The sequence below is a fragment of the Cucurbita moschata genome, unplaced genomic scaffold (assembly GCF_002738365.1).
Source record: "Cucurbita moschata cultivar Rifu unplaced genomic scaffold, Cmos_1.0 Cmo_Scf00008, whole genome shotgun sequence".
NCBI lineage: Eukaryota > Viridiplantae > Streptophyta > Magnoliopsida > Cucurbitales > Cucurbitaceae > Cucurbita > Cucurbita moschata.
Window position 1 is genome coordinate 2,381,692 of NW_019268524.1, and position 15,212 is coordinate 2,396,903.

A 15,212-nucleotide genomic window follows, 5' to 3' on the forward strand; every position below is an offset into this window, starting at 1 on the left:
AAAAAAAAAAAAAAAAAAAAAAAAAAAAAAAAAAAAAAAAAAAAAAAAAATATATATATATATATATATATATATATATATATATATATATATATATACATTCCGAATTATTATTTAATCCACTTCATCGTGCTTAGATTAACAATTAACAAACGAACATCGAGTTTAAAGTTTAGGTGAAGATGATGAATGAAGAAAGAAAATAAATTTTTTATTAAAAAAAAAAAGCTCTACATTTTGTTTTTGTCTATAAATTTTTTTTAAAATTTAATAATGCCATTAAACTTAATAATAATAATAAATAAATAAATAAATAAAAACTTAAAAATTATTAACCGATATTTTTTATTTTTTTATTTCTAAAAAGGTTGGTTTCTTTTTAAGTTTTTGAAAAAAAAATTTAAAGCATTGATCAAACTTTTTAAGTGAAGTTATTTTAAAAATCCTTTTAAAAGTTCAAATGCATTATTTAAACAAAATATTAATCATTTCCTTTTAAAATGGTTCAGTATTTTTAAACTTTTTTTAAACATTTTTTAATATTTAATAGTATTCTTGAAGCTTTTGATTTTTATTAATTTAAAAAATTAAAAAAAAAATTCATAAGGCATATATTTGTAATAAAAAATTATTTATCCTGTTAGCTAACTAAAAAGAAAAAACTGACAGATTGCACTCAATCACAGTTATTATTAATATTTTACTTGACCAAGAGAATCAAAAATTGCATAATACCAGGAACGTCCCTCCTGCACGAAGCACGAAAGGTGTAACGATCTGTACATCGTAAAGAGATAATTATAATGTATGGTCTGCCGAGCACCGCGTTAGAGCTGATTGTTCTTGGTATCATCATAGGCATTTTAATTATAATGTAATGTAAGGCTAATAACATACCACTAGTATGTAACATTATTAGGCAGGTTTCGGATTACGTTGTTCTTCAATCCGACTTTGGTACGCATGGCTTCCAATCCAGTTCGATTAATTTCTTTCATCACCTTCATCCTGATCGTCCTCTCCCTCGACTGGACAGTTGCCAATCCCATGCTCTTGTACCTGCATACCAAAATGGTAATCTCTCATCAAACTTGTTGTTCAGTGCATATTCAAATCGACAATAGTAGTTGATCGTGATATTCTTTTGTGGGTTCGTATTTTTTTACCAATGAAAGCTTAATTTCTTAAAAAATATGGAAAAAAAAGGCGTCGCTCGAGTATGGAGGGAGTTTTGCTTCTTTTCACCCAGCATATTCAGACAAGAAAGACTCTTTGGCGTGTAGGTATCGTGCATGTGAGATCCCACATCGTTGGAGATGAGAACGAAGCATTCCTTATAAGGGTATGGAAACCACTCCCTAGTTGACGCATTTTAAAACCTCGAGGAAAAGCCTTGAAGGGAAAGCCCAAAGAGGACAATATCTGCTAGCGGTAGGTTTGAGCTGTTACAAATGGTATCAGAGCTAGACACCGGACAGTGTACCAGCGAGGACGTTGGGCCCCCAAAGAAGGTGAATTGTGAGATCTCACATTGGTTGGAGAGGAGAACGAAGCATTCCTTATAAGGGTATGGAAACCTTCCTTGTTGACACGTTTTAAGATATTGAGGGGAAGCCCAGAAGGGAAAATCCAAAAAGGACAATATCTGCTAACGGTGGGTTTGGGGTGTTACAATGCACCTCGTCAAAGTTTTTAAAGATTTTTATAATTGTCCTAGACCTTATTCTCGTTGAATTTCTTTCTCTACGTTTGATTGTTTATATTATAGCTGAAGGCACTCATTAAAAAGGATCAGAACATACCTTGCTGCCAATGCAGCAGTTATGGCTGCATCATTTGCAGGAGATGGTCGTGGTTTTTGACGATAATAACGTATAAATTGCCTGGAACCAAGCGTTTTGGTCGATTGCCGATCGGTAGTTCTTTGAGCTAAGATGAGCTCAGCTCCACCACTACCAAGCTGAACAGAATTGGCCCCATCCCCTGATGCTACTAGCTGGTTGCCACTTCCATCCACGTAACTACATGACAACACCATAGAAAATGAGAAGCAACTCAACTCAGGAACCGTGTTATTTAAAGCTATGAGGACTGTAAATTCAAGAAACAAAATGATGAGCACCTGCTACTGTAGTCAAAAAATTCTTCCAATTCTACTTCTTCGTTCTCGTCTCCATCGCCATAATGCACTTTGCAATGGCTTTTCGCTTCCATATGCTTCCTAACAGCTTCCAAGCTGCTAAAAGGAAGACGATTATCGTTGCAGTACAGACACCTGAAATCCCTCATCACCTGGAACAACATGAAAGAAAAGTAAATCGACTTCTGATTTTCTTGAGCAAAAAGAAAACTGAGAAAAGGGTATATCTCGTTTTGGCACCTTCAGACCGAGGTATGTAAGGAAGCCATTCGGATCCTTCAAATATTCAACATCAGGAATAAAGAATCCATGTTGTTTATGCATGTGAACCATGCAGCTATCGATGGTATCATGCTCTAAATCACACATGAAGCAGCACGATGGATCCAAGTCCACCTCAATGGCATCAGAATCATTGTCTTCACCCTCATCGTCATTCTCATCGATCATGTCTTCGTCAGAATCAGCTTCTTCCCACTCCTCACTCTCTTCCTCATTTTGTTGGGGCACCCTATTAGAAATTCTCTGAGGAAGGGGCTTAATTATTGGCTTTTCAACTTCTTGATCATGTGTTCCTTGTGAAGCTCGGATGATGTGACTCTTGGATTTAAGATGTTGGGCATGAGCCTGGGCACTCCTATAAGCTTTGCTACAAAGGCCACAAGAGTATGACATTGCGGTCTCTGATTTGGCATTCTCTTGTGCAGCAGCAGCAGATTGTCTAGCTAAGAATAATGCCTCTGTAACCCCAGGAACATTAGCCACCTGGTTTGTTCACAAGATAATTACATAAATGATACAAGAAAGGTGGGTTCTCAAATCCTTCCAAAACACTGTGGCATTGGCATCCTATATACATTCAACAGAATGAAATCTAATGAGTTTTTCTATAGAACTGCTTAACAACCACAGAGAGACTAATTGGAGTCACAAACTATTATTCCCTCTAAGGAGTCCGTGTTCCTGTGTTCATCATATGAACCCTAAAAACAACATCCGAAATTTTAACAAATTCCTTGAAAAACTTAAACCCGTTTAAGGCAATTTCCTGACACTGTATGAGCATGCAACAGCAGCTAAGGGCACCGGAATTCAAAAACTAACCATCTCAAAACACGAATAGTGCTTTAGAACAATCATTTCAGCTGATCTTCATAACAAAAGGAGTAATGATCGGTAAAATCTACCCCGAAATACAACATATCAAATATTCGCACCTAGATTTTTAACCAAAAAAAGAAAAAGAACAAGACGAATGCTAGCGAGCAAATTGAAATAATCAGGCAAAAATCGTAGTTCCGGAAGCAAGAACCATCACCCGAACATAAATGAACATAAAATTAGAAAATAAACCTAACCGACAGACCTCAATTATAAGCATGACACAGAGAGAGAGAGATAGAAGGAGGACCTTGCGCTTGAGATTGTACCGATGCCATTCGGATTTGTAGTGAAGCTTTTGCTCCTCGGTGTCTATAAATTCTTTGTTACAGGCATTGCAGGTAAGCCCCGGCATCTTCTCTCTGACACTAATTCTTCTCCGCGATTCTGATTCCGACTTCAATCGATTCTGAGAACGAAACAATCAACCAACAATTGAGAGAGGGAGAAGAAAAACGATATTCAGAGGCGGTTTGAAGATAAATAAGAAGAAGGTGTCGCAGAGAAAGAAGCAAACGTTGCCGACGGCTCGTGGCTCTGAACAGACGCATGCTATTGCGTCACCCGTTATGGGCCGTCTTTGGGCCTTCGAACATTGGGCCCTAATTTGGGCCTACGGGCCTCTATTTTGGAGGCTTGCAGCCCACTTACGTGAAAACTTGGCCCAGTTACTCTGTGATTGGTAGATGTCCTTTCACTTCCCATGATTTCTTTTTGGGAAATTACCTTTTATTTTTATTTTTTTGGGAAATTACCATTTGATCCTAAAATCTCAAAAATAAAATAAATAAATAAAAATAAAAAGCTCCTTATATTAATTTTATCTATTTGCTAGTAAATTATTTAGACTAAAATTATATATTAAAAATTAGTTAGATCGAAAAATATAGAGTACAGGAATATTCACATGTTATCCATCGACTACACCTCTCGTTCTGATCTTAGGCCCTGATTCACCTTCAGTGGACGAACCTTGCGAAGGAACCCTTAGGTTTTCGGGGCATTGGATTCTCACCAATGTTTGCGTTACTCAAGCCGACATTCTCGCTTTCGCTTCGTCCACCACTGCTCGCGTGGGTGCTTCCCTCTAAGGCGGAACGCTCCCCTGCCGGTAAAAAATAACTACAAGTTAATCAAAAGAACAAGTTTGTTTTCAGATTTAGATTTTTGGAAATTGGGCTTATGGTTGTCCAAAGTAAAAATTATGTCAACTTTGTTCCCGTAGGATTTTAAGAAGCACGGGTCATAAATAACGATGAGTAAATCAAAAGAACAAGTTTGTCTCGAGATTTAGGTTTTCGTAAATTGGGTTTACGATCTTCCAAAGTAAAAACCATGTCAACTTCGTTCCGGTAGGCTTTTGAGAAGCCGGGGTCATAAACAACAACGAGTTAATCAAAAGAGCACGTTTGTCTCGGGATTTAGGTTTTCGTAAATTGGTCTTACGGCTTTCCAATGTAAAAATTAAGTCAATTTCGTTTTGATAGGCCTCCGAGAAGCAAGATAAATTAATGAAATTCTAAGAAATAGTATAAAGAGTCAGATGGATATAAGGTAGAGATGTCTACAAGGTGAGAGCTTTCTCCATCCCGTCCCGTGGAATTCCGACCAAATTTTTTTTTTTCATCTTCCCATATATTTATATATATATTTTTTTAAAAAACAATAGACAATTTCTATTTTTTTAATATAATTTATAGAATAACTAATAAATAAAAATATAATATAATGTCGGAAATTAATTTTTTTAAAAATAAAATAAAAAAAAATATCATAATTATCTTTAAAAGCTAAATTGTGAATTATTCATAAAATAATATAACTTAAAATTTAAATTTTGGGATAATCGGTATTAATATAAAAGAGTGGTGATTTCAGCAACACCTGAAACAGCGGGATTTACGGACAAGTATGATCGAGCAGTATCAGACTCGTACTCTGCAAGTTCAAGGGGTTCAATAACGCCATGATCGATACTTTCGACTGAATCTCACAGCCAAACCAAGTGCACATGGCGCTGCCGATGGACAAACCGCCGTAGGACGAAAGGCAGCCACCGCATCACCGCCGGAAAAGGCCTCAGTGATCAAATGTCGCATTTGTGTTTACAGGCTTCAAGGTTCTTCGATTCTTCATATATCTGTTTGTATGTTGTGACATGGAGAAATCGGCGAGAAAATACAAAAAGAAACTAACAATCAGGTCCCGGAATCATTTAAACATGGCGATGCACTTCTAATTTAATACTACTTTTTCGCTCTGTTCGTCTTGTAGAATTCTGTCTCTGTGTGGAGTTCGAGAATCCGAAGTTTCTACAGTTGCGGAGGTTTGGTATTCGAACCTTTGATTTGTTGCGGTAAAGTTGATTCCATTATTGTTTCGTTCTTTTGTGGTTCTACTTTCGCTTACTTTTTCTTTATTGACGTCTGTCGATATTTGTGCTAATGTTTTTTCTTTCTTTGCTTTGGCCTGTTGGTGCTTCCTTGCACGATAAGAAATCCTCCATTCCAGAAGCTTTCTAGTCTTGTGCCCTATGCCCTACCTTTTTTTCGCATCCAAGTTGCTTGTGATAAACCGAACTCGCTTTCAATTTCATCAGTTTGATCGGTTTGTTTTTCTTCCATGGTTCTTTCTGTCAGTAATTGATATGGAATCGTTGAAATTTTTAGCTGTTCGGGGACTTTTTCTTGTTCTGCTGCTCTCTTCTGCGGCGGTGAGTTCAGTAATTGGAATCGGAGTGAACTGGGGAACTCAATCTACTCATCCTTTGCCGCCGGCTACGGTGGTGAAGTTGCTGAAGGATAACGGCATTCAGAAGGTTAAGCTTTTTGACGCCGATCCTGTAGTTCTAAACGCTTTAGCCAAGTCAGGAATTGAAGTGATGGTAGGAATTCCAAACGATATGCTCTATAGCTTGGCGAATAGCATCCAAGCCGCTGAAAATTGGGTTGCCAAAAACTTGTCGTCTTATATTTCGTCCACAAGTGTCGATATAAGGTAAAGACAAACAATGAACAATCTCTCTCCAATCTATCTTTAGACTTTATCTGATTCAATTCAACAACTGCTGATGTGTTTGTGAGATTGTTTTCTTGCTTGAAATCTGCTTTTGTTGGCTGTTTCTCCTGAATTTGCTGCAAGAAACCATGGAATTCGCTTGAGTTTTGTTCCTTTGAATTATTGACCTGTGATTTGTCTCATTCAGATGGAGGATTCTCACTTTTGACTACTTATGTTGTGCAAGGTATGTTGCAGTTGGGAATGAACCGTTCTTGAAGACCTTCAATGGAAGCTTCCTTGGAACTACTTTTCCTGCTCTTCAAAATGTTCAAGCTGCCATTGTCAAGGCTGGTTTAAGCACTAGGGTTAAAGTGACAGTGCCTATGAATGCTGATGTTTATCAGAGTCTAACAACAGTACCTTCTGGTGGTGACTTTCGTTCTGATATCCATGACCTTATGCTTTCCATTGTCAAATTCTTGAGTGACAGTGAATCCCCTTTTACTGTCAATATCTACCCCTTCATTAGCCTTTATGCAGATCCCAATTTCCCTATTGACTACGCCTTCTTCGATGGCTTCTCCCAAGCTTTGGATGATAACGGTCGAGTCTACGACAATGTGTTTACTGCAAACTACGACACCCTTGTTTCATCTTTGCAGAAAAATGGCTTCCCTAACATGTCCATAATAGTTGGGGAGATTGGATGGCCAACAGATGGAGACCGGAATGCAAATTTGCAGTTTGCCAAGAGGTTCAGCCAAGGCTTCCTCTCGCGCTTCGTTTCGGGACAGGGAACGCCAATGAGGCCTGGTCCTATCGATGCATACTTGTTTAGTCTTATTGACGAAGACGCCAAGAGCATTCAGCCAGGCAATTTCGAACGTCATTGGGGTCTGTTTTACTACGACGGTCGGCCTAAATACATGCTTCAAATGGCAAACGGCACACGTAGTTTAGTACCCGCATCAAATGTCAAGTATCAAGCAAAACAATGGTGTGTCCTGTCCCCATCAGCCAGCCTCGACGATCCACAAATTGCCCCAAGCGTTAGCTACGCTTGCGAAAACAGCGATTGCACGAGCCTTGGCTTCCAGACATCATGTGGGGCGCTAGACGCTCGGCAAAACATCTCTTATGCATTCAACAGCTACTACCAGATAAAGAATCAGGTGGCAAGTTCCTGTAAGTTTCCTCATCTCTCTGTTATTTCAACTCAAGATCCATCAGTTGGAAGTTGCAGGTTCATTGTGATGACACAGCCTTCTGAAGTTGCTGTGAATGAAAAATCAAAGGCTCTGAGGTATTCTGCTGGATCATTGCTGTTGTTTCTCTGTTTTTTCATTCTGGCACTTCTGTGATCAAAATCTACAGAGATTCCTCCATCTCTTTGATTTATATATGTTTATGCAGTCAAAATCTGTAAGTTTATATTTTGAGTTGTAATTTTACATTGAAAAAATCGATCAATCTCCAAAATATGGCTTTTAAAAATATATTAGATGAACAAAATTTTGAGTTTCATTTGTTGTTGCTGCTTTTTTTGGTGCATATTCCTAATTAGAATGAATCTATATGAAGTAAAGCATGTGAAGAAAGATTTGGAGTTACAATCATGAAAACAATTGTATTTAATCAACCATAAGTATATCAAAATTTTATTTTATTTTTTCTTCCATGAAGGGAGAAAAGAGGCAACAGAAAGCCAATTTCGAAAATCGACATACACATTACTCGTGACATCCTAAGGAGCGATCCTTTGTGGGTCACGAGGGAACAACGAGGTTTTGCGGATGTTATTCAAACCACAGAAAAGCATCACGACACGCTCCAAACCTACTCCGAATCCACCATGAGGAGGAGCACCATATCTGTAACGAAAGCATTCAAGTGAAGAACTCGACATTCACAAATTGAACCTCGCTTACACGGTTAAATTTCAACTTTGAGTAAAGGGAAAACCAATAGGACAGAATGCAGAGAAGTCGTGATAAGGGAAACGTACCTGAATGAATCGATGTATGTTTCTATGGTTTTTACATCGATCCCACATGCTTGTGCACGTTCGGCCAGAAATTCAGGTACATGAACACGCTGAGCCCCGGAAATGATTTCTTCCCCTACGTCGACAACAAAGTTTCAAGTTAATATAGAACGAATACATAATCCAAATCTTAGTGCTAAGAACAGGCAAGAAACGAATAGAGATGAAACAATAAAATGTATACCTCTAATGAAGACGTCGAATGAGTTACTATAAGTTGGATTATCATAGCAAGGCATAGTATAGAATGGCCTAACAGCCAAAGGATATCGGTGAAGAATGTAGAACTCTGTGCCATATCTATAATTACGAAAGTTCAATCAGCGAGCAATCTAAAGATATATAGTCATTTACAAAAAACGTAACGAAGAAAGCAGCAGGGGCACGACTTACTTCTCTAAGACGAGCTGTCCCAATTTCCTCTCGGCCTCTGTATTAAGATCCCCAAGAGGATCAATCTCGACACCGGCATCCTGACGAGATTCATACATAACAAAGAACAAAATATCACGACGTTTCGAACTTGCATCGTGTTCCTTACTCAAAAAAGAAAAGGAAAACTTTGACCCCTCACCTTCAGCATCTGAATTCCTTCCTCAAACGTAAGTCGTAGAGTGTTTCGTAAGTACTGCATATTCATGAACTCGGATCAAAGATCGAAATGAGAAGAAATCATTCAAATATTCTAACTTGGGCATAATTCGAAACCATAAGAATTTCGAACACTTCGGCACTACGAAGATTTCTAGGAAGTAGGTAATTAATAAAGAAGTTCACCTTCAACGGTTCGAAAGGATACTGTCTATCAATAGCTTCAAGCTCCTTCTTACAGTTTTCATTCAAACTGTCAAACATTTTGACAAACAAACGGTCCACGATGTTCATGACCTTCACAAAAAAAGAAGAAATAAATCAGACGAAGTATCAAATAAAGATGGCCATGATAAATAAATAGTCAAGATAGAGTGTGAGATCCCACATCGGTTGGGGAGAAGAATGAAGAATTCTTTACAAGGGTAACCTCTCCCTGGCAGACGCGTTTTAAAAACCTTAAAAAAAAGCCCAAAGAGGACAATATCTGCTAACGGTGGACTTGGGTCATTATAGTTGGTATCAGAGTCAGACATTGGGCAATGTGCCAGTGGGGAGGCTAAGTCCCGAAGGAGTATGGAAACGAGGTGTGCCAGTGAGGAGGCTAAGCCTCGAAGGGGTGAACACGAGGCAATGTGCCAGCAAGGACGTTGTGCCCCGAAGAAGATGGATTGGGGCGTCCTACATCGATTGGAGAAGAGAACGAGTGCCAGAGAGGACGCTGGCCCTGAAGGGGGTGGATTGTGAGATCCCATATTAGTTGGGGAGTAGCACGAAGCATTCTTCATAAGGGTGTGGAAACCTCTCCCTAACCGACACGTTTTAAAATCCTTGAGGGAAAGTCCAAAAGAGAAAGCCCAAAGAGGACAATATCTATTAACGGTGGGCTTGGATCGTTACATAGAGCATTACCTCAGAATAATGAGTTTTGATCTCCATTTCAACATCAAGTCCTGTAAACTCACACAGATGCCTATGTGTGTAAGAATCCTCCGCTCTGAAAACAGGACCGATCTCAAATACACGCCCAAAGTCGCCACAGATAGCCATTTGCTTATGTAGCTGCGGCGACTGCGCCAGACAAGCGGGCTGGCCTTTGTAATCCAACCTAAAAACAGAAGCACCACCTTCACTGGAGCCCCCAATCAACTTTGGAGTATGGATTTCAACAAAACCTTCAGACAACAGAAATTGTCTAAATATCTGCAATATTAGAATTTATTCATATGACCAAGTTTCTTTAAACAAAATCAGCAAACAATAAGGGTGAAGAGCATCAGGCTACAATTATTAATAATGAGGCCACAAAAAAAGTCTACCAGTAAAGAATTTATACTTCCTAAACATGGCCAATGAACTATGCAATGTTTTAAAATGCTTAAGGCTGCTTCTAGGCTTTCCCTCGTGGACAAGTAAGGCGTATGCTCGTCGTGAACAAAAAGTATAAAAACGTGGCACCTTATAATCATAATGTTATGATACTTAAAATCAACAAGAAAATTTTCAATTATCCATATATCATGAGATGTAACTTAAAGTTTAAAATTTAAAATTTTTAGAATTTTCATTATGCAGTGAGGCCGATGTCTTCGATGCCTTTTAAGGCCTAAGCATGGAGGCATGCGCCTCAGCATCAGAGGCATAAGACTAGAGGCACATCACAACTGTGCCTTGCCTCGAGGTACGCCCCAACTGATTTTGAAAACATTAGAACTACGCAACGGGAATCAAGCTGGCTGACGGTGGTAGATACAGTTAACATAATCAATTTTGAATGAAGGTTGTGTGCTTCAATTTCGTATCGTAACACATCAACTTAGAACAACAATTAAATGAACAAGAAGATAGAAAATAAGAAAGAAAACTCACAGCTCCAACTTGACATTGAATTCGAAAAATTCCTTGGTTAGCGGGAGTTCGTATGTCGAGGACTCTGTAGTTCAACCGTGTATCCTGGTTAACACGTACTAGTTGCTCACCAGCCTGCGAGCAAAAAGTCTCGTATCAAAAAGGATGTCTACAGATCATTTCTTGAATTTCAAATTCATTACAAAGAACAACAAACATTAGACAATCAAGCACAATGAGGATTACATCAAAAGAAAAGCAAAAACAAAACATACCTGCAACGCTTTCTCAATTTCAGCTTCACTACGAGCAGCGTCCTCAATATTTATAGGCAGAGTAGGCATTGCCTTACTGATGCAATATACTTTCCTTACTTGAATCTCCACCTGCTGTGTAGCTCCTTTGATGGCAACATTGGGCACAGACACAACTCCTTCAACGTCAACAATAGACTCACGGCTCAATCCAACGACGTACTTAACCATCTGGCGACTGACAAGCTCGGGCTGCTCTGACACAACGCATTGCACAGTGAATCCCTTTTCTCTCACTACCAAAAATGCCATCTTCTTGGCAACAGCACGAATCGTCTGAACTCGTCCACGCAACAGCACATACTTATCTTTAAGCTCCCCTGTCAAAGAGCCAACCTGAGTCCAATTCTCGATATTCTTAGCCTCTTTGGATTGGAGGTTGGAGAGTGGAACATCGCCATAGTTAGCCGATAGCGGGTCGTCCTCAACATCAAGAGACGAAATGGCAACTTCAGCAGCTGCTTCCTGGCGACGACGCAACTTCTCCTGCTTAGCAGCCTCCTTCTTAGCAGCCTTCTTGCTGACGCCGGCAGAGAGCGACTCATCCATGGGAGTTTCAGATGAAGCGGACATGTTGCAGAGAGCGGGTTGTAGGAGTAGAATTGAGGAATGAGATATGGAAATTTGGACTCCACACTCAGAGAATCTTTGCAAATTTAAAAAAAAAATGCATGGATTCATTCTCTTATTTCCATAAATTCAAAGTACCATGGAACCTAACAAATCTTTTACATAAAAATGTCTGGATTCATGCTGTCTTTTCCATAAATTCAAAGCATCATCGATCATTCAATTGATTGATTTAAGGACAGAATTTCACTAAAAAAAGAAGGAAAAAAAAAACTCATCGTCTTCTACGAACTATAATCTACAAATATACAAGGCCAATCAATCAAGCAAAGAATTAAAAGAGAATAGGATGACGGATTCATGTCCGAATCAGAACAGTCAAACACAAACCACGTCCCAATTTTGCCGCATGGCTGTTTCTTTTTGGTTGGGATTCGGCTATTGTTAATTAAGCCAAAAAACAGATCAAAAAACTCCTCCATTCTTCCATTAGACAAGTTATAATTTCCGTGTTTTCAAGTGAGAAGAAATACATATATGGAATTTGGAAGAATAGCATAAACAACAAGGGAGTAAAAAAATCAGCGCAGTACCGCTAGGGAAGCCTTCAGCGGCACGAGCGGTAGAAAGAAGACCGCGGCGACGGCAGTAAACGGGAGAGAGGCGGCGGCGGAAATGAACAGAGGAGACGGCGTGAAAAAATAAGAAGTGGCGCGGAGGAATGATAAATGAGTGGGGAACTTCTCTTTTTATTTCTCACTATTTTAGTGCTATTTTTTTAAAAATATTTGAAAATTATTAATAAATTTAAATATAGATTAATTTTATATTTTATTTAGTGAAATTAATTTATCAACCCATAATAATTTACAACCACTAATATAACTTTCATTTATAATAACACACCCATTAATATTGTTTATATTAAATTAAGTTAAATTTAAAAAAAAATTCATAAAAAATAATAAACTAACAATAAATGAAAAATTTTGTGGTGATTCTAAAGGTTCTAAATTAAACTTTTTTTTTTAAATTTATTTGGATAACAACCAATAATGAAAAGAAAATATAGCATTTTATTTTGCAATTTGCACGAGATAATTTAATTAATAACAATAAATTGTAATGTCAAATATGTAATATTTTGTTATCATAAATAACAATAATTAATTAATTAATAGATAAATAAATAAAAACCTGACAGAAGCTAAGACAACAGCTGCCAAAAATCACAACTTCAAACTCAAAATTTTTCTCGAGGCTTATTGTGCGATAAAAGTCAAGATTAGGCTTAAACGGATTCTTGGTTATGTGATTTAAAATGTTGTAAAAGAAACCGAAATGAAATATGAACCCTAGTTTGAGTTATCAGGTAAGGAACATGGAAGGAAATAATAGAAAATATAAGGTTGTCCTGAAGTCGAAGATGCGTGAGCATGTGGCCTTCACGCCCACGAGGAGGAGTGAGGCATGTGGGTCAACACATATAGTGCACGTGTGGGCTTGTACAGGCTTGCGTTTCAAGTTCTGGTCATCTATTCGACTCCTTTTGACCTATTTTATTAAATATTAACCTATACTCATCTAGAATCGTAAAAATTGATCATAAACTACTTATATTTCAAACATTCACAAAATTTCTTAAAATTTAGGGTCTCAAATTAACACATTCATCAATGGAAACAAGAAAATTTCAGATAACTAATGAACCAGTGTAATTTAGAACTCCTATGAACACAAAAAATGAAGGAAATATAATACCTTTGCACTGGTAGAATGGCCTTCAAGATGCAGTTTCCTGTTTATTTAGCTTCAATTGTTCATCAATGTTCATCAATGTTCATCAATGTTCATCATCTGAATCAGCCACAACAGCAGAATGAAGGGCAGCGTTGAGAACTGGCCTTTGTCTGAGCCTACTTTTGGCACCTCCCTTACCATTTTGATTACTAAGATGGTTCCTGCTTCTATCCACTCTCTTACTGCATGCCCTTTTGACATCGGTCGCTACTTTGGAGTGAAGCGTTTCATTCTTCTCTTCTGCCTCGGAATAATCTGAATCAGAATCGTCATTGTTGTCGTCTTTGTCTTCACAGTCATTGTTTTCGGTGTCATCGACACTGTCGTGATCGACTTCTTTATGCGAGTTACTTCCACCACTGTCATCGTTGTTGCTGCACTCGCTGCTATTTCCAGAGGCATCCTCTGATTTCATCCTTGTTTCAGGATTCTCACTAGTGGAAACATCTTTTCTACTGCGCCTGTGATGCATCATCCCTTGCTCTTTTTCATCGGTTGTTTCCTCGTTCCTGAAAAGAAATTCAAATTTGTTAAACCTATGGTATTGTTTTGAATGTAAATAAGGTATGCAGCAGATTATGTTGAAGATAACAGTTCATTTTTATGATACTATCCAGGATATGCCCTTGGCTTCCAAAATACAAACTACAGGGGTGAGTTCATACAATCGTCCTGCTTGCAATTGGCCGTCCTATTCGCACCGTTGAAACTCGAAAGCAATTATACATACATACATACATTACATATAGCAAAGGTCCGAGGTTCAATCTCCCATCCCCTCGACATTTGTTGTACTAAAAAAATATCGACCGGATATTATGTATGAGTGCCTCTTTCAAATCAAATGGTCCATTGAATTAATCTACCAAAAAAAAAATGTACACACTGTCCTCCATATCTGATCTCTAATTGAATATAGAATCGAAATTCCATCAAGTATACAATTGGGAACAGCTTCCTATGCCATCAAGTACATATAACCCGAACCAACCTACGTCTTAGACAATCCGTTCAAACCAAATAAACGAGCACACTGTTTAGAATTACAAATCTATTTTGTCAAATAACCGAAACTACGCTGCTAAACAAGCAAAGATGGATGGGCATGAAACTTCACAATAGTTATAGATACAGAATCACCTAAATAATGGTGTTTTATTCCATGTTTAGTCCATGATGCTGTCTTTTTCTTAACAGGTAGTTGCAATACAACAAAACTAAATGCCAAAAAGATCATTCTATAGTTATAAATAAATCTAAAAGGCAGTAAATCTAAAAAATAATAATAATCATAATAAAAAGTGTGCGTGAGGGAGAAGAAAAATGTTTACCCAGATAGCCGTATGGCATCATCAATAGCCCGATTGTACTCCTCTGCACAGCATTTCAAAAATCAATGCGCTATTAGGAGGTGATAAAGGATACAAACATTGTGGCAATACAAATGAACGGGATTTCGAACATCCAACACATATTCACAAAATTTTCAGTTCAGAACAATATAATTCCCATCAACAAAAGGCCAGTCTGTTTAATCAATTGTTAAGAGAGATTAATATCACAAAATTATAATTCAACTCCAACTCAGTCGTCCTGATCTACATAATATATGGGTGACAAAATATCACTCTTCTAACGTCCAACTCTGATCTACATAATATATGGGTAACAAAATTTTTAGTTTTGTTGGTTGTTTGGGTTGTTTTTCTTTCTGTCTTTTTTTTTTTTTTTTTTTTTTTTTTTC

At 37.8% G+C, this 15,212-nt stretch overlaps 4 protein-coding genes across 5 annotated transcripts in view; 1 reads left to right on the plus strand and 3 right to left on the minus strand.

Moving 5' to 3' along the window:
• Positions 1-778: 778 nt before the first annotated feature.
• Positions 779-3,816, minus strand: LOC111446062 (cytoplasmic 60S subunit biogenesis factor REI1 homolog 1-like). Its single transcript, XM_023084708.1, has 5 exons — positions 3,552-3,816; positions 2,381-2,905; positions 2,123-2,292; positions 1,803-2,021; positions 779-1,059 (listed from the first exon to the last, which is right to left on the minus strand). Exons 1-5 carry the CDS (start codon positions 3,654-3,656, stop codon positions 900-902), a joined length of 1,179 nt encoding a protein of 392 aa, XP_022940476.1. The 5' UTR covers positions 3,657-3,816; the 3' UTR covers positions 779-899.
• Positions 3,817-5,141: 1,325 nt separating this feature from the next.
• On the plus strand, positions 5,142-7,813 carry LOC111446059 (glucan endo-1,3-beta-glucosidase 5-like). Its single transcript, XM_023084705.1, has 3 exons — positions 5,142-5,420; positions 5,576-6,298; positions 6,546-7,813. Exons 2-3 carry the CDS (start codon positions 5,835-5,837, stop codon positions 7,660-7,662), a joined length of 1,581 nt encoding a protein of 526 aa, XP_022940473.1. The 5' UTR covers positions 5,142-5,420; positions 5,576-5,834; the 3' UTR covers positions 7,663-7,813.
• A 95-nt stretch (positions 7,814-7,908) lies between these two features.
• Positions 7,909-12,400, minus strand: LOC111446655 (aspartate--tRNA ligase 2, cytoplasmic-like). The gene is made up of 10 exons (XM_023085553.1): positions 12,262-12,400; positions 11,060-11,744; positions 10,806-10,919; positions 9,849-10,139; positions 9,123-9,233; positions 8,920-8,973; positions 8,739-8,818; positions 8,530-8,645; positions 8,307-8,421; positions 7,909-8,172 (listed from the first exon to the last, which is right to left on the minus strand). Exons 2-10 carry the CDS (start codon positions 11,669-11,671, stop codon positions 8,046-8,048), a joined length of 1,620 nt encoding a protein of 539 aa, XP_022941321.1. The 5' UTR covers positions 11,672-11,744; positions 12,262-12,400; the 3' UTR covers positions 7,909-8,045.
• An 867-nt stretch (positions 12,401-13,267) lies between these two features.
• Positions 13,268-15,212, minus strand: part of LOC111445846 (DDT domain-containing protein DDR4-like) — a 5,617-nt gene continuing 3,672 nt past the window's right edge. For both annotated transcript variants that reach the window (XM_023084362.1, XM_023084361.1), the window contains exons 11-12: positions 14,800-14,842; positions 13,268-13,977 (exon numbers count right to left, since the gene is read on the minus strand). In XM_023084362.1, the coding sequence (XP_022940130.1) occupies positions 13,512-13,977; positions 14,800-14,842 (509 nt within the window). In that variant the 3' untranslated portion in view covers positions 13,268-13,511. The remainder of the gene's footprint in view (positions 13,978-14,799; positions 14,843-15,212) is intronic.